The sequence below is a fragment of the Lepidochelys olivacea genome (assembly GCF_965140295.1).
Source record: "Lepidochelys olivacea isolate rLepOli2 genome assembly, chromosome: 2".
Lineage (NCBI taxonomy): Eukaryota > Metazoa > Chordata > Testudines > Cheloniidae > Lepidochelys > Lepidochelys olivacea.
In genome coordinates, this window is record NC_140412.1 from 119,039,425 (window position 1) to 119,058,486 (window position 19,062).

At 40.6% G+C, this 19,062-nt stretch overlaps 1 protein-coding gene across 2 annotated transcripts in view; it reads left to right on the forward strand.

The window, feature by feature from the left end:
* The window catches only part of RPP40 (ribonuclease P/MRP subunit p40), a 47,371-nt gene extending 29,700 nt beyond the window's left edge, over window positions 1-17,671 (forward strand). Inside the window, exons 1-8 of one of the 2 annotated variants that reach the window (XM_084618407.1) lie at window positions 833-1,094; window positions 7,518-7,662; window positions 10,482-10,550; window positions 12,096-12,191; window positions 13,638-13,763; window positions 15,475-15,673; window positions 15,951-16,085; window positions 17,258-17,671. In XM_084618407.1, coding sequence (XP_084474533.1) covers window positions 969-1,094; window positions 7,518-7,662; window positions 10,482-10,550; window positions 12,096-12,191; window positions 13,638-13,763; window positions 15,475-15,673; window positions 15,951-16,085; window positions 17,258-17,456 — 1,095 coding nt within the window. In that variant the 5' untranslated portion in view covers window positions 833-968 and the 3' untranslated portion in view covers window positions 17,457-17,671. Of the gene's footprint in view, window positions 1-832; window positions 1,095-7,517; window positions 7,663-10,481; window positions 10,551-12,095; window positions 12,192-13,637; window positions 13,764-15,474; window positions 15,674-15,950; window positions 16,086-17,257 lie in introns of those variants that run through there. The other variant, XM_084618408.1, reaches the window with a different exon arrangement.
* The last annotated feature ends 1,391 nt before the right edge of the window (window positions 17,672-19,062 follow it).

Here is a 19,062-nt window from a genome sequence, read left to right on the forward strand (position 1 = left end):
AACTACAGGTGAAAATGTTTAACTCTTTACGGAATCAACTCTTTAGCAGGTTGCTACAGCAGGGTTACCTCCTGTAAGAATTTTATTGTGAGTCTTAAGATAATTTGTGTTTTTCTTAAAGCTTCAACTCCTGCAGTCAGTTATTAAATAGAAATATTAACTCACTGTTACCAATGCTTGCAATTTTTATCACAACTTTTGCAATATTTTGTATTTTTCTTCTTAAACCTCCAGATGCTGGAGTCAAGTCATTCTGTGAAAATCTCAACTTTCATCTTGAAAAAAGGAAGTTTCTAAGGCTGATAGTTGCAAAGAAATCCTTGAAAACATGACCCAAGTGTGCTTTAAAAAGCTCACAAACCAGATAATTTAAAAAAATGGTGTTCTTTTTATTTGTTAACGATCTCATGATTGTAAAGCAAACCTCATGATTCTTTCAGCCTGTTGTGATTCTTAAATGCTAGTGGCTGGCAAGGCTGCCAACACCAAAACCAGATCCAAAAACGTTTAACCCTTGGTGGAGCAGATAGGACAGGCCCTGGATGGGCTCTTCAGAAAGCAGCTTCTGACACAGATTATGAGGGTGCTGGGTTACATTGTGCCTTAAATGCCCAGCCCTGTGTGGGTGACTGCACCCTGCCACGGCATCCAAACACCCCCCAACCTTGCTCCCCCTGTTCTGTCCCTTTTTTATCCCGTTTTGCACAGGGGGAGGGCTGTCGCAACTTCGCCAGCTGTTACTGCGCATGCTCACCCCCTCTCTCAGTAATTACACGGGTAGCCAGAGCCGAGGCTACACCGGAAACAGCTGTTCTGAGTTTGGAAGGGCGCCGGAAGTAACCGCACTGCCCCGCCCCCCCTTCCTCCGCCTGCCCGCCTGCCTCCTCCCGCCGCGGACGTGGGGCGGGGCGAGGGGGAGCCCCCGCTGCTTCCTTATTGGCGGCTGCCGCGCGGCGCGCGGACTCAGGATGTCGGTTGCGCTGCGGCGGCTCCGCGAGACGCCGCGGCACCTGCTGGTGTGCGAGAAAAGCCACGTGCGGCATGAGCGCTCCCGGCACGCGGCGCACGTGCGGAGCCACGCCTACAACTGCCGCGTGAGTGCGGGGCGGCGGGTGGCTGTGGGAGCTCTGCCCGCGAGCGAGCGGTTGGGGAGCGCGAAGGGCCCCCTCCCCCTGGCTGGGCTCCTCCGGCTCGGGGGCGGCTGGCTGGTGAAGGCGCTCGGTGTCTCCCTCCCAGCCCCGCTTCTAGGTGCCTGTCAGGGGCCGGCTTCCTAGCCGCCCTCTGCTGGGGCAAGCCCCAGGTGTAGACGCGGCTCTGCTGCCCCCTCTGCGCTGCCGGGACTGTAGATCTGGGCCGCTGAATTATAAGTGGAGGCCAACATGAGGGGTCTCCCCCCGTTTAACCTGCTCCGTTTTCAAGGCTGGTTATGCCGGCCTAGTTACAGGGGTAACTGTGCTGCTATAGTCTCTGTAATGTAGACCTGGCATTAGAGTGACATACTAACGACCCGAAATCTACCAGTGGTGTAGACGCTGATCTCTCTTTCCCTTCCTTTTCAAAAAATAAAAAAAAACAAAAACATAAAATTAAAATAGCTGAGCCAACAGCCTCCTTTTTGTGTAAAGGTTTGTATTGCCAATTTTTCCATGAACATCTGCTCTATTGATTATTCCAGCTCCGCTCTTGGGGCAGTTCTTCATGGATGGATGAATAAAGTTGTGTGTGACCATTTCTCCCCCCCCCCCCTTTTTTTTTTCTTTGCAGAGTGATAGATTTTTAAAACAAAGAGGGAAAGCCCCCAAATCTTGATGTGGTATTTTCAACAAAACACACTTTCTCCCATCCAGTGTATAATTTGTTGATGGGATTGTAGTTCATATTTTTAATCTAATCATGTCATTTTAGAGTATCATTTGGATGAAATGATGATATATCAAGCTGGTAAAAAAAAAATTCTGATCACTTCTCTACTGGCACCTAAGGCTTTGAAATTGGTTATCTAACAAGATAATGTTGATGGGGGAAGGAAAAGATCAGTGTTTACCAACTGGTAGATTTGGTATTTTAGTCTAAGGCCAGGTGAAAGCTCAGAAATTTGTTTCTGTCACTAACAGAAGTTGGTGCTATAAAAGATATTACCTCACCCACCTTTTCTCTATAATTCTATGTATGCATTTCTGAGATGCTTCTTTAAAAGGACATGCAGTTGCTTCTAGAATGTCTCTTATGCTGGGACTTAATTTAACCAAGCTGGATCCATTAATGGTTTGCAAGTTGCTGGGTTTCAAAAACTTCAAAACTTAAATCACATTTAACAGCTATATATAATGTATTGAACAAGGTGTCAAAAACAGATAAACAAGCCAACAGCAGATAGGTATTGTGGTGCTTTCTTGAGGCAGTCCAGAACTGTAAGTCACCCTGTTATCCTTTCTGCCTTAGCAAAAGGAGGTTTGGTCGGTGGTGTTGTGTGTGACGGCTCCCTGCCACCACAGTCTCCTGTTAGCTAGCCAAAAAAACTCCTTAGGATGCTGCCACCCCAAACTGGGCCTTGCAGATTAATCCTTGGTGCACTACAATATTGAACTTTCCAGAAGCATCTCTCTGCAGCATCCAGCCCCCGTCACTGGATGCTGACAGAACTACCAACTCTGCTGCCGCCAAAGAGACAGACTACATACCAGCCTGCTGGTTTGGCTGAGGATGCACACCTCTTTATTATAACAGCACTGAGATTAATTTATAATAAAGCAAAAGTAAGTTCATTAATAAAGAACAGAGATTTAAGTGAAATTAAACAGAGATAATAGAAACCGAAAATGGTTACAAATGAAACAAAAGTATAAAGTGTTTCAGTCTCTGTGTAACCTTAGCAGGCTCCATGCTTTGTCTAAAGCAGTTTTCTCACCTACAGCTACTTCTCAGCATCATCAACTCATCTGGTTGGAGATCCACTGTTCATAGATGCAAAGAGACTGACCTCTTCGTTCCCTCAGTTATGAGTAGCAAAATGTCCTTTTGCGGCTTATGTTCCCCAAAGTTCATAGTCTTTGTCCCAAGAGTCAGGCTGACTCCCTGAGGTCCAGATTATGAGGTGTCCTCTGGTGTGCTGATGCCATGCTATTGCCTCATCCTCTTGATAACCGGTGTTTACCTCAGATGCAAATGAAAGGTCCATTGTCTCTGGCATCCCTGTGCTCAGTTTACATTACCACATTCACCCTGCCTAAATTGGCCTTCAACATTGGTTCTCCACTCATAAGGTAACTCCCTTCTCTTCATGTGCCAGTATATATTTATACCTGTATCTGTAATTTTCAGTCCACACATCTGCAGAAGTGGGTTTTTTACCCATGAAAGCTTATGCCCAAATAAATCTGTTAGTCTTTAAGGTGCCACCAGACTCCTCGTTGTTTTTGTGGATACAGACTAACACGGCTACCCCTCTGATTATAGACACAGGCAAATCAACGTTCCCTTTGTCTAGGACAAACTTGATCAAATCTGCTCCCAGAACTTATTGTAGAAACATATTTGTAGCACACATACATAACTCTTTATAGTGCATGCATGAATCATCATGCAATGATATTAATGACTACTGTGTCACCAGCTTTCACTTGATACTTCACACAACACTCTTTACAGAAAATACCATGACAGCAATGTGGTAGATGTAATGAGTGTGTCATTGGAATTGAAATAGGTACAGAAAAGGGCAACAAAATTATTAGGCGTATGTAACAGCTTCCATAGGAGGAGAGATTAAAAAGACTGGGACTTTTCAGCTTGAAAAAGAGATAACTAAGGGGGATATGACAGATGTCTATAAAATCATGATTGGTGTGGAGAAAGTAAATAAGGAAGTGTTATTTACTCCTCATAACACTAGAACTAGGGGTCACCAAATGAAATTAATAGGCAGCAGTTTAAAACAAACAAAAGTGGAACTCCTTGCCAGAGGATGTTGTGAAGGCCGAGACTATAACAGGGTTCAAAAAGGAACTAGATAAGTTAATGGAAGATAGGTCCCTCAATGGCTATTAGCCAGGATGGACAGGGATGGTGTCCCTAGCCTCTGTTTGCCAAAAGCTGGGAATGGGCTACAGGGGATGGATCACTTGATGATTACCTGATAATTCCCTCTGAAGCACCTGGCATTGGCCACTGTCGGAAGACAGGATACTGGGCTAGATGTACCTTTGGTCTGACCCAGTATGGCTGTTCTTTATGTCAGGCCTGATAGGATTTACAGAACAGTGGGCCATCTGCCATTGGCACTGAGGGCCTGTTAGGGTCACAGTATAGTTTTTAGACTCATGTGTAAGTTATTTGTAAATTTATCTTCCTGGCTCCAGCAGTACCTAAAGCCTGGATCCTGCAAAATACTGCACACAGCCAGAACCCCACTGAAATCAGTGGAGTTCCATGTGGGTGTAAGGGTGCAAAATTGTGTCTGAAGATTAAAGGTACCAGTCCTACAAGTGACTCCTTGTGGGTGGACCCCGTTGGTCACACAGAGCATTATCTGGAATGGGGCCTAAGATTTCATGCAAACATCTGTAACAAAAGATTTGAAGGAGATAGCTTCTCTCTTAGACTCAAATTGATTTGCATATTGCAGCAGCAAGTAAGCAAGTTGTAGCTGTGTTTACTAAACCTCCTCTGGCTTGGCTGTGAAATTAAATGATCACTTCCTTTTCTGGCAAAGTTAAGTAACTGCAGTTAAATCATCTGAATGTTGTTGAAAAACCCAAATCCACTCTGTCCGCTCCCTTGTCACCACAGATCACTGTGACCCTGGAGGCCCCTCAGTGCCAACTAGCAGAGAGCACAACATACCATAACTCACATCAGGCCTGGCACTCTCATTGCCCCAACATACTGTGGTCATAATCTGTATCTAAATGGTGTTGTGTAAAGTGCCATATGCAAACTGTTAACATGCTGGTCCTGAAAATCGTTGCATGATATATGTATGGCGTGTGTACAAAGAGTTAGAAATGCGTGCTGAAAATATGTTCTTAAAACGTATTTGGAAGGCAGCACATAAAGCCCAGCCTTACCTAGGTAAAGCAATGTGTTTTTACTTGTCTGGCCAGCTTGCTCACAGAGAACACTGAAAAGTATATTTACATATAAGATAAACAAAGCCATCAAACTAGCAATTGGGGAGATGATCGCTTAATGATCACAATGGGGGATGGAGTCTGTACCTTCCTGGCTCTTGAAACAGAGACAATGAACTTTGGGGTAATATAAGGGGGACAAAGAGAGATTTGAGTCTTCTGTCACTGAGGAACTTAGGGGTCAGTGTCCTCTGAGCCTATGAAAACTCTCTTGGCCTAGAAGGTAAGCGTAGCTGGAAACTGACTATAGATGAGAAACCTGCTTAGAAAAGGGAACTTGCTGAAATTAAGTTTGCCACAAGAATGCATATTTTGTTTTGTTCTGTTTCACTTGTAACCATACCTGTTTTTTTATTCTTATTTATTATCACTTAAATTTGTTCTTTGTTAACAAACTTATTGTTGTTTTATTACAAAACCATCTCAGTGCTGTGTATTAAATTGGAGAGTGAATCCTCAGCTAACCTAACAGGCTGATGTGCATGCGATCTTTTTTGGAGGCAGCAAACCTAATAATTTCTGGGAGTGTCCAGTGAGAGGGACTGGATACGGCAAAGAGATGTCTCTGTGGAACTTGGGAACTGGGGTCCACTGGTTGTTGGATGCAAAGCAAGTTTTGGACTGGCAGAGTCCTGTAGAGTTTACTGGTGAAGAAGAAAAGCTGGTGTGTCAGGTCTCTGACACATTACTTGGCAGCAGCAAAGCTCTCGCTTGCTGGGTCTGAGAGGGGGTGACACAGTGGCTTACAGTTCTGGGTACCCAAACAGAAGCATCACACCCTGATTAGAAAATTAATGGATAAAACATTTTAACTAAGGTTCAGCTTCAGGCATTCTCAGCAGTACACTTCTCCCAAGTCTCACCCCTCCTTTCTTCCAAAGCACTACTTTTGTGTTATTGTCAACAAGGTCTATCACTCTCTTCTGAAGGGAAGCTCAGTGCTGCCATGTCAGACTCAGCCTATTCCCAGCTCCCCTGTATTCCATTCTGTATGGGTTCTTATACTATGCTCATCACCTTAGTAGCTGAGGACTAGATGCACAAAGGTACGTAGACACCTAAACATCAGACTTTGGCACCTAAGTCCCAGTTTTAGGCTCTAATGCAATTCACAAAACTCTAGCCAAACCCTGTAGGTGCCTAAACTCACTCAGCACCTAAATTTTCAGGGTAAAAATTCCATAGCTACTTAGTTTCTGTTTCTGGGCCTGCACACTGCTGCCTTGCTCTATCTAGAATCCTGTCTCCTGCCAGAGCAACCTGTGAACTGAGGAAGATAGGTGTTCACTTGCCTAACTTGCTGGTGGAGCTTGATCCAGTAGGTGTGCTCAGAGGCTGCTTACCAGATTGGATCCCATTTAAAAATCTAGTGTTTGGTTATAACTTTTAGCCCAGTGGTTAGAGCACTCACCCAGGAGGTGGAAGACCCAGGGTCCAGTCCCCCTGCTCCATTGACTTTAATTATTTAGCTGCAGTGAAACAGCTTCAGCATGAGAGATTGGGGGAGCTCTGTATCAGAATATCCCATAGCTCAGTGGTTAGAGCACTTGACTGAGAAGTGGGAGACCCCTCTTTAAATCCTGGTAGAGGGGGGAATTTTGAACCTGCGTCTTCCTCATCCTGGGTGAGTGCTCTAACCACTGGTCATAATGTAGACAGCAGCAGTACCTCCTACTTTGATTGTCTTGTGTAGCATTGCATGCCGGCCTCTTTCTTTCTCATAAGAAACACAGTAGGACCTAATCTGCTTGCATTTGGGAGAACAGCCATGCTACACTGAATGCACCTGATCTCATCTGAGTTTTTGTGGATCAAGGAGGCTTTTGGGGGGGTGTTAAATCTGTGTCTTGCACTATGGAATGTATTTGTTTTAAAAATGGACCAAATCCTACCCTGATTTCCATTCATGCATGGGCATAACTAAGGACAGATTTAACCCATTATGTGGTAAATGCCCCAAATAGCAAAGGTAAAAAAGCATTCAAAACAGATTTTAAACTAACCTTTATTTTGTCTTAAAACCATACCCTTTGCAAAACCATGCTGTGCAATAATATCCCTTTCTGTAGTGCTTTAAATGGCACTGTACTGTCTATGAACTATGCAAAATAGAGAACCGAGTCCTACACAATAAGGTTTGGTAACTGAAACTCTAGGCCATCTGGGGTGGGGCTAGCTTAAAATTAGTAATGTGCTGAATTCGTCTCTTGCTATTTGGGGCATTCACCCATCTACAGATACCTTTTACTCTTTTATTTTATGTGCTGATCTCTTTGAGGAGCTGAATTTTTGTTTGCTTATTTCTTTTCTTCAGCCCTGTTTTGTAATTTTGATTATCTATGTTTATATTGTAAAATCTAATCTGCATTACAAATATGGTCTGAATAGGTGTCATTTTTGATCCCTGAATGTGGAATTCTTCCAGAAGCACTGAAAAGAGTTATCACAGACATTGGAGAGTATTACTTGGTGAAGAATTTATCCCTTCATGAATTGGTTACACATGAATTTATCAATACATTTGTGAAGAAAGGTAAGGGGGAGCTAAAAATACATACAGTGAATATGAATGAAACCAAATGTCTTGGCAGTGCTTTCTGGAATACTAAAAAGTGCTTGTGATAACATCAGGGTTTTTTTTCTATGAGTTGTTTGGACTGTGACATTCTTGGCATTTGGAAGAGAAGAACAAATACAGAAGTCTGCATCACTCTCCTCTTCTCTCTGCTCCCTGGCAGATAGGCTATTATACCTGTTATAGTGCAGAGGAGAAAGGTTAGTGATAGAAGAAATGGTGGAGGATGGACAGAAAACGGGGCAAGAGAGCAAGGTCGCTGTGGTTCTTTTAAAAATCGAATTTCCTTAATTTTTTAAGGATGGGAGAACTAAACAAAGAGAATCCTGTAGTACACTCAGATCAGTTTATTTTGTTCCACCTTAGAGTTCTTGGACAATGTACACTGCTCCTGACAGCATTTACCTTTACAACAGCTTTCCCCACATAATTCTTAACAGGAATGATTTCATAAACACTAACTAGAGAGTAAAGCATTAAACATTTTAAAGCAATAACTCCAAGATTTCAGAATGATATTCTTTGGATTCTAGCTCTAGAGGGCTTGAGGTAACAGTTATTTAGGGTGTGTACAGTGCAAAAAAAAAGTGTTCTTAACTTGGATTAGCTAACTGCGATAGCTAATTTGTGTGAAAATAGCAGTGAAGACAGAGTAGTTTGGCTTTTACTCAGGTTAGCAGCTCAAATTAAAATCTATAGGAAGAGGAGCCTAACTGCTAACTCAAGTTAAAAACCAAGTTGCTGTATCTTCACTGATATTTTAATACAAGTTAGCTACCACAGGGTAACTAATCCAAGTTAAGAACACACCTGTTTTTTGTAGCGTAAACATATACTAAGGCAGTACTGGGTCGCAACCCAGTACTGGGTCACAGCATATAAGGCACTGTGTTGCCTTGCTCTGGTCTGCACTGCCAACCGAGACATCCCGTCGGCAGTGCTGCCCAGCTAAGGCAGGCTAGTGCCTACCTTTTCCGACACCACGCTGTGCCCCAGAAGCGGCCAACAGCATGTCCATCTTCTAGGTGGGGGGCATGGGGCTCCATGCGCTGCCCCCGCCCTGAGCACCGGCTCCATACTCCCACTTGTCAGAAACCAGCCAATGGTAGCTGGGGGGGCGGAGGAGGGGTACGGGCTCAGTGCTTGCAGGCAAGAATCATGTGAAGCCGTTTGCACACCTCCGCGTAAGAGCCAGACCTTTTGCTGGCTGCTTCCAGGGCACAGCGCAGTCCACAGTGCCAGGACAGGTGGGAAGCCTGCCTCTGCAGCCCAGCTGTGCAGCTGACTGGGAGCCGCTGGAGGCCCCCCCAACCCCAGCCCTGAGGCTCCCCCAAACCCAGAGCCCCTTCCTGCACCCCAAACCTCTCATTCCCGGCCCTACCACAGAGCCTGCACCCCCAGCCCAGAGCCCTGGCCCCTTCCTGCACCCCAACCCCCTGCCCTGGGTTGCGGGCATCAACAATTTTCTTCAACTGGATCCCCAGAAAAAAGTTTGAAAAACCTTGTACTAAGGTACAGCAAGCATTGACGTGTGTTTGTACATGGGTGAAAGGGAGAAGCAAGATGTAAAATCAAAAGTCTTATTAAGGTTTGAGATCTCCTGACCTATCAGGAATAAGAATAGATGAACACGTGTAAGGCCTGTGGCATTCTTTACAGGAATGGAATGAAGGAAGGTTTAGCCCTGGTGCTCTAGCTCAGTTCCATTTGAGTAATTACAGTCTGCCTACCTGAATTCTCCTTGCACTTTCAATTGGGTATGATTTATGGTTTGCTTTATGTCCTGAACTGTAGTGATGCATTGCTGTTATTGTTTAATCGCAGCTGTCTTCCAGCCTAGAGGTGACTGCATTTCAGATATTAGTGAAGTGTTTCTTCTCCATATAGTTTCTAATAATCTTGTGAAGTTCTGGGTCTTTTGTTAAATGTCATTATAGAGATATTAATTATGAATAAAATCTGCAAGTTCCAAAGAAGGCATGTAAATCTGCACATAGAAATGGTTTCTCCCTCTGGTCCTTCTTCCATCTTGAACTTCAAAGATGGAACAACATGTCTCCTGCCTTTGATATTTAACACTCTGAGGAAAAGGCATGTTGATAGCAGACATCCAGGGACATCCACCACTTTGTTGATGCCAGAAAGTTCCCTATTACTTAGGACTCAATCGTGGAGCAAAGCACTTTTTCAAATAAGCTGATTTTAAAGAAAAGTAGTTGTCCCTCCATTAAGGATTAATTACTTGCTAAATTTAGGACCCTCTTTCTTGCTGCTCTTATTCTCTTGAATAGTACTTGTGCCAGCAGTTCCTATTCGAGCAATAGGACCACTCATGTGCCAAGATTACAGGACTGGGCTCTTGATTTTAGAAGATGAAGGTGGTTGTGGTACATGACTGGAAAAAAAAATGTCCACGATAACAACATTGTCCCCTTTATTTTTCAATGTGACCCAATATCTGAAAAATGGTTGGACCAAATTTTTTTCTAATTTGGTGAAAAGAATCACTTCCAGGTTGAAATAAAGTGTTCTAAGTTTGGGCTGGAATGGATTTCATCTGGGTTATAAAACCCTGAAAATGTCACTGTCACATTTGTAGAGGCAACACGAAAGTACCATAGTGGGAGAAGGCTAGTTACTTTCAGTGCAGAAATCAAGCAGGATCTAAACAGCAACTGACTGGTTTATTTATCTTGAGATGAGTCTAACTTAAATATTTCCAGTATATATTTTGAGAACTGTATAACCTTGTGTTTTACTGTTCCTTTGTGTTAAAGGTTCATGCTATGCTCTTACGTACAACACAAAAATTGATCAAGATAATGCTGCTGCTCTACTACCAACTGGTATGAATTCATACTATTCATTATACATAGACATTGACTAATGCCTTTGATTTGTTTTGTTTTTACTTGGGTTTTTGAAAGCGGTACTGTCAACTGGAAAAATCATGAGTACATTTCTTTACCTATGTTTACTAGTAATTATTAAAATGAAATATTAAAAAAATTAAAGTTACTCTTTGTTATTCATGCTCTTGATTTATTTAATTTCTTACATCATGGACAGTAAACTCAATTAAGTCAATTTCACTTTTACTCATCATTTCAAATGGTCAGTGCTGCAAACCTTGCGTTGCTAATGCTGTAGAGGAATATTTGTGTGAAAACTCTTTTCACTGGAATTAAAAAAACAGCATTTCTGTTAGTCTGAAACTTTATTAAAGGCTGCTTTTTACAAACTCCAAAATCTAAACCATTTTAAGTTGATGCTGTCCCCTTAAAAAATATAGGTCAGGTGATTTTGGTATATTTCTCAAAATACTATGATGAAGTATTTAGTACTTAAAAGTACTGAGTAATACTTTTCTCAGAGTATAATTAAGCATTTTACGTGTGAGAGTAATGGAGAGCTTTGTTTCGTTTCACTGTTTTCCAAATGTCTTGAGATTTCAACATATTATACAATACATATTACATCAATTACAGTAAAAATGTAAATCTTTTCATATCCTTTTATTTTTAGTCTCATTTGCTAATTGTCATAACCCAGTTGCCAAAAAAAAGCAAGTGTTTGGCAGAGCACAAGTAAACTGAAATTCTTCATGTAAGCTCTTTGCAGTAGGGATATCATCTTTTGTAAATATATATAGCCACTAACCCAATGGAAATCTGATCCTGATTGTGGTCTCTGGGTGCTAGCAACAGGTAAATGTTTCAAAATAATATTCACAGCCATTCTGGAGTCCATGATTTAGACATGTGTGATATCACAGTCAGTCCTTTTTGACACAATATTATTATTTTGTGGTAGTGTCCAAAGACCCCAGCCAGGATCAAGGGCTCCATTGTGCTAAATGCTGTACAGCGGCAAAGGATGGCGCCGTCAATGCACCAAAGTGTTTTCAGTCTAAGCCACAAACCTTCAGACACTTATGTGCCTAACTTTACTCACCTGGGTAGGCCCATTGAAGTCAAAAAATTTAAAGCACAGCAGTCGCTTCAAGCATGAGAGTGTTTGCAGAATCAGGGCCTAACTGAACACAAGATTCAATACATGAATATAACAAACACTAGGAAATAGCTGGGAGGAGGGAAGATACAGGTGACAGTAGTAACATGGCAAAATTACATAGGGTAATTGCACCACTCAGGAATTATGTTATTTAGGGTTCACTCATGCTAATTCATAAGACATTTTTGACAACCAACAATAATCTTTTTTAAGGGTTACTCTTTGTGATCCATTTAACTGGAACTGAAGGCGCCTGGATTACATTACTAACACCTAGTGATCCAGGTTTAACTTTATACAGCATGAGACTCTCAAAGACTTAAAAGGGAGCTATGGAAGCGATAACTGGTACTAACAAAAATCCTTGTTGTTCATAGGAAAACTAATTATATCAGTAGACAAGGATACATATGAGGAACTTGGACTACAAGGTCGTCCATCTCAGTATTCTGGTAAAAAAGTCATGAGATATAGTAAGTATTGTTTACACTAACAGCACCTATTCTAATATTAATATCAATTTATAAAGTGTCTTAATAGGACACCAAACTGTCTGAGTTTAAGCTTTGATTCCTCTAAATTTGGTTAATCTCTGGGATGTTTTCTCCCTGTGTACACACACCATACACATATTGAGAGAAATATGTAAACTACACAAGTAACAAGAAAAGCACAAATAGAACATATATATTTAATATCTCATTGATATTGTAAGAACTTAATTTCTGCATTTCTTTATTTATTTTTAATTATATATCCCTTGTATTGCAATAATGTAGGATATGAGCATTTTTGCATTTTGTATACTGTATGCAATCTCTGTATCTTCGTCACAAAATAATGTGCCCCTCCCCAGAAACATAAATCTGTCACATCTTCACAGCAGAAAAACAAAAAAACTTAATGAAAGCTTGCACCTAGCAGGATGCTGCAGAAACTGCAAAGAAAAAACCTAAACTTAAGAGACCCCTTTTATTGAGAGAGAGAGAGGATTTTGTTTTGTGTGTTTGTGACACTTAAAATCTTTCTCAGGCAAATTATCCTTTAAATAGCCTCAATGCCTTGCACACGGTAAAGAAAATTTGCAGTTCTTAGCAGATATCCTGTGGACATGCTTAGTGATTTCTAAAAAATCAGTCATAACTCTTTTAGTTCATATCCTCCCCCGCAAACCTAGAAGGGCCATACATATTGAAAGTTAATTACAAGCAAAGATTAACTTTCAGAGTGCTGTTGGCTTTAAGTTATCTGCATAAAAACAACTAGTAGCAAAATAGGAAATAATGCTAATTCATTGAACTTAAAAATATCTCAAAATTTCTTCAGGTTTTTTTTTTTTAATTCATCTTTGGATTGGGACCAATGGGTGTGGGAAAACAGGCTCATAATGGAAACAGTGCTGAGGCCGTAAGTATGGCTTTTGCTGGTACTGTAAGCTATAGCTTTTTCCTTAAATGCCAATGGTCTGGTGCCAGTATTTTTTTAAAGCCACTATTTTGGCATGACAGCTCCCCTTTTCTCATTTCCCTCACAAAAGTGAGCTGCTCATTGCTGGTTTTAGAAAGCAGATAACTTCAAAAAAAACCCCACCAGACAGACAAAACCCCACAACTTTCCCTTGATTTCTGCACAGTGAAGCTGAGACGCAAGCAGAAAAGTTAACAAAAGGCAGCAATGTAATGTCTTCTCCATCAGCATAAAGAGAGAAAAATCTTCATTTGCAAAATGGAGAACAACAGCTGTATGACTAAGATTTTGAGAGAATGCTACAAGGCATGGAGGGTTACCTTAAAAGGAAAAACAAAGTGTATCCATAAAAAGTAGTTGAAAACATATTCTAGTACTCTGATAATTCTCATAGAATCTGAATATTAAAGCTGAGCTCTGTTGAGTAAAATTTGCCCATTCATCTTTTACAGTTGTTACCATTGACTTGACTGACTCGGCCTTTGATCCTGATAGTAAGAAACATAAAAGAGTGCTTTGGGCCTTGAAAGAGAAGAAACCTTTAGAATTTGATTTCCTGCTGTCCTGGCATAACACAGGTAATGAGAATGAACTGTAATATTAGAAGAATATTAGAATATTAACTATGGATGACATAAAATTAGATGGGTGAGGTAATATCTTTTATTGGACCAACTTCTGCTGGTGAGAGAGACAAACTTTCTAGCTTACAAAGAGCTCTTCGTCAGGTCTGGGCTGTGTGAAGAGCTCTGTGTAAGCTACAAAGCTTGTCTCTCTCACCAACAGAAGTTGGTCCGATAAAAGATATTACCTCACCCATCTTGTCTCTGTAATATTCTGGGACCAACACAACTACAACAACACTGCATACACCAATAATTAGATATCATTCTTATTTGGATTGTAAACTTGTAATATAGTGGCATTTTGTTACTTAAAGAACAAACTCTTGTTGATGGCACCTCAAAGGTGCAGTGACATGAAGTAAAATTTGTCAGGAAGAAAACTGCAAATTCTGTTTGATTTTGAAATTAGCGTACAACCACTGTATGTCCTGCTATTGGGCTTTTGTAAGGCTGGTTACAAATTTTCCATTGAACTGGTTTTTGACCGTTTTTTTTTTTTTATTATTTTTTTATCAAAAATTTGAAAGTACTGCAGTGGTGCCACATGGGAGTTGTAACTTGTTTGCCTCATGTCCCCATTTTTCTCTATAGGCCAGGCTCATTGGCCTGGCTTTGTCTGCCATGATTGACTGCCTCCCCTCTCCAAAAGGGGAAACTGTGGTACACTACAGGAGTTGTCCAATATCAACCAGGAAGCCTGGCCTATAAAGGAGAATGGGAGCACAAGGCACTGTGGCAGTATTTCCAAGTCAAAATATTTTGGTTTTCCAAAGAAATTTTTTTATGTTTTGAATTTCTGCTGAAAATTTGAAATTTTCCATGGGGAAAAGTTACCATTTTTCAAGCAGCTCTATGCTGTTCCTCTGACATGTAGAGTACAAGCCCTCTTGTTGGTGGCCTATGTAGAGCATCTCTTCAGGAATAGCACACAACTATCTTTTTCAGAAGGAGACTTAGTATTGTTTTTCTCCTTTCATCCAGGGATCTCAAAGTGTAGGCAAGGACACTATAAAAATTGCTTTTTACCAATTGGATATCTTGCTTTTGAGTCTGTTAATATATCTTGAAGAGATGGTGTGGGAGAAAAGAGGACAGACTCAAAACACAATGTTAGTGATAAACTATATTCAGATGGTGATGTCCTATTTGTAATAAACTGTCATCTAAGCCTCTAAATCTGGTTAATGTTTCGGTGGGATGATCAGACTCTCCATTTGCATTTTTATAGAGAAAGAACAAGTGGAAAAGCTTAATTTTTCCTTTCCTATGTCTGTGTATTTGGAAACATTAAACAAATACTCATCCTTGAAGATGTTCCGTAATACATGAGTTTAATTTTTATTTTGACCAGAGTAAACTGCCTTAACTGTTGCTAATGACAAATTGAACTATACAAATACGGCTCAATAAGGTTTCTCTATAGAGCTTGCTGGATCTGAAACTGTACTTCATTTCCAAGAAAAGAGGAGAAGATGAAAAATCTAGGGCTCTGGCACAGGTAGATAAATAGCATGTAAGCAGTTTTAATTTCAGTACATCTTATAGAGCATCTCACACATCTTTCTCTCCTTTACAAATACATGTAAAGGTTTGTTTAGTTTGATGCTCAGTGTTCCTTTGGTGTTGCAGTTTTATAACAACTTTTTGTGGTCTGTGTTGTTAGGTGCAGAAGGATCAACACTGGTGTCATACTTTTCCAAAAATCAAATACAAGCCCATCAACCAAAAACAACATTCAGCACATTAAGAAATTTGCAGTGTCCAGTGCTCCATAGTAATGAACTGCAAGGAAAGCTGGAAGAGTCATGCAGTGCACAGGAACTGTTTGAATGGCTAGGTGCTGTTTGCAACAAAGTTGGTTTGTAAGTATCTGAACTTGCCTTGATCTTAAATATTTAAAAAAAAAACCATAAGCCATAATTTTCTACCTTTGATACCTGACAATAGGCACTTCAGTCTTTAGATACCTTAAATAAGTGACTTGATTTTTCACAGGTGCTCAGCACTTCTGAAAAGCAGACCATTTATTTAGAGGTCTAAATGTATTTAGGTGCTTCATGGTTGATGCACAACTCTGAAAATGGTAGTGTTGGTGTAGAAAATTTGCACTATCCTTATCCAGATTCTTTCTGTTTTCAGAGACAACAAGTCATTTAGCTTCTTATCAACCTATTGCTGTCCTCAGCCCAGCACAGTAGTGGAGCAAGCCTATTTGTGCACGATCACTGGCTTTATACTCCCAGAGAAGATAATTCAGTTATTGGAACAGCTGTGGTAAGGGCCATCAGAGGTACATTACTATAACATATTTACAATTTTAATATTTTCCCCTTTCAAAGTATTTTACAAAGACTAATCTTCAGCACCCCAGAGAGGTAAGTAAAGTATACCATCCCCAATTTACATATAGGGAAACTGAAGCAAGGAGGTTAAGGCCAAAATTATCAAAAGTGACAACTGATTTTGAATACCTCAGCTTTGGGGGACCCAACTTTGAGATATTCTAGGATTGTTTTTTTTTAAGTGTTAAGCAGCCACAACTCTAGTTGAAGTTGTGGGAGCTCAGCATTTATGAAAATCAAACCCACCGTATGTCATATTGGACAAGTCACAGCCAAATTTTCAACTCCTACAGCAAGTCACGCTGAGTTTTGATTAAAACACAGATGTTCTGGCTCCCAGTCTTAAGACCACTGGACAATGCCTAGCCTTTATTAATATCAGTTTATGATTTGTAGTCTGGTTCCCTTCTGGTGGCTGAAGTACTAATATACAAAAAGAGTCCATTCACCAGATTTTCTTTCCATATGTGTTCCACACTGACATTGGATTGTTCTATTATCCCAGTCACAAATAATGCCAATTCCCTACAAGATGCAGAGGCGGCTCAGAAAAACTGGTTTCTATTTTAAAAAAACGAACCAAACAAACAAGCAAGTATTTTTAATTAAAGTACAGCGCACAGTTACATGTGTCAAAGTACATGATACGATATAAATCTTCAGGGGTGAAGTTCTTCATTGTGAAATGGCATTTGGTCCTGTTTCTTTTGTTTTTCATTCAATTTTACATAAACAGTTAACATTAAAATATGTAAACTGCGCAGTCTCATAAATATTTTAATTTAAGGTAATATTAAGCGTCTGAAGGAATGCTAGAGCCTCGGTGCCTCAGCAGGAAAACTACAACCCTTTGTGCTCTCCGTATGTACCTTCTAAAATGGTGTGACACAGTTGGAATTTCTCATATAAAACACATTTGTTTTCCAATAAGATGCTCATCACACTAGTGGGTGTCCCACATTTCAGTAAACCCAAGAGAGATTTTTAACTCCTTTAGTTATACATTTCCCTTAAGTAGTTAGATCTCTAATTCCATTCTGGTGTACTTCAATATAACTTATTGTTCCATTCTAATTAGAAGCTAATGTATTTTTTCTTTTCCAGTTGCTATTTTGATGAACCAAAATTGGCTCAGTGGGTGACCTTAACCGTGCATGGCTTTGCAGACAGCCCTGTTTCTTGGAGAGAAAGTGAACATGGTTTCCAAAAGGGAGGAGAGAACTTGTACAATTTTGTTGTTTTTAGGAGCCTGGACTATTGGCTTCAAATGGCTGTTGGAGCAAATGATGATTGCCCACCTTAAAAGTTCTGCCTGTAGGGAAGTTTCTTAAAAAGAATTATCTGAGATGTGCTTACAAAATATCAGACAATTAATTAGCCATTGAAAGGATCTATGTATATAGGAAGTTTTTCATGTTAGCATCTTATTGCTTCCACATGACAAGTGGAGAAGTCTTGTTTACTGGAATGTGTATTTTTGTCAAATATCTATTCTTAATAAAAAGTGAAATCTTGTTATATATTCCACAAATGTGTAATCTTGCCAAAATGATAAATGGTTTTCTAAATCATGGCCTTCTGTGTTGAAAACAACAACAAACAAAACAGCACACCCTCCACTATTCAGATACCAGGAACAGAAATTCCACCTTCCAACACAGAAAGAAATTAAAGCAGCAACAAGGGGTCTGCAGTCTGGGAAAGTTCTTGAATATGGCTGGCTTACTTGACAGAAGCTTTATTGGATGTTTTATTTTGTTTTGCTTCTGTGCAAACTGCTGCAGTTGTTGGACAAGTCTACCATGACCCTGCTTTAGAAGTCTTTGTTTAGGATTAGGCCATGCCACGTTTCAACTTTCACCTCTTTCTGTTGTCACAAAAGATCGAATTTTTCTTTAGTAAGAAAAGTGTTTGTTTTTTTCCCTGCCCCATCCTTTAAGTCAAATGGCTAAAGGGATTTGGCTCAGGCCTTGCTGGAAAATTCATCTGCAGCAAGAGATCAAGCATAGCAAGGCTTAAGGGTAAGAGTTAGATCTTGGAAAGTTACAAGTATTTGAAAACCAATGTTCAGCATGGAAAGTGTTTTGTAGCTTTCACTAGAAAGGCTGCTACCAAACCCTGCTCTGATATACCTCTCAGAATTATTTTTTTCCAGTAACTGCCCAGTGTGCTAATTGTTTTCCAAACAAAAGAAAGGAACAGTCCCAGCCCTGAAGAGCTCTTACTGTGTTTTTAAAAAACAAACAAAAAAACAGTAGAAGGAAGAAATACAATGTATACAGACAAGGTGGCTAAATATATAAACATTAATGACTCAAACTCTCCATTAGCCATCAGCTAGTTTTCCATAGGCATAGTACCAGAGGTGGTCTTCAGGAAGGATCTGAATGGAGAAGAAAGTGGCTTTGCAGCTGATCTCACTAGGGGAGGGGGGCATAGCTGTTAATCAGGTGGACCAGACTAGCATTGTGATCAGAGGAGCTATGCAGAACAAGGATAGATAAGCAGTGGAAGCAGCATTATGCAGAGCTTACAATGGAAGGACAACAACCTTAGAAGCTCAGACCTGCTAACTCCACTGATCTTCCACATAGAGTCTGGGTTTTCAGACCCTTTTATGGTCTGCAGGGAAATTCCCTTCAGATTGGCTGCTAGTTCCCCATACCATTTAGCTGTGTAAACAAAGGGCTGGGAGCACTACCAAAGCTCAGCCATTTGGGCAGAGAGCCACTAGGGTGTGGAAAAAGAAAAGGAGGACTTGTAACACCTTGGAGACTAACCAATTTATTTGAGCATAAGCTTTCCTGAGCTACAGCTCACTTCATCGGATACATAGGGTGTGGCTAATTCCTGCTGGCTCTGCAGCTCCCCACCCCCTCTCTAGCCATTCTTGCCATTCACTAATGAAG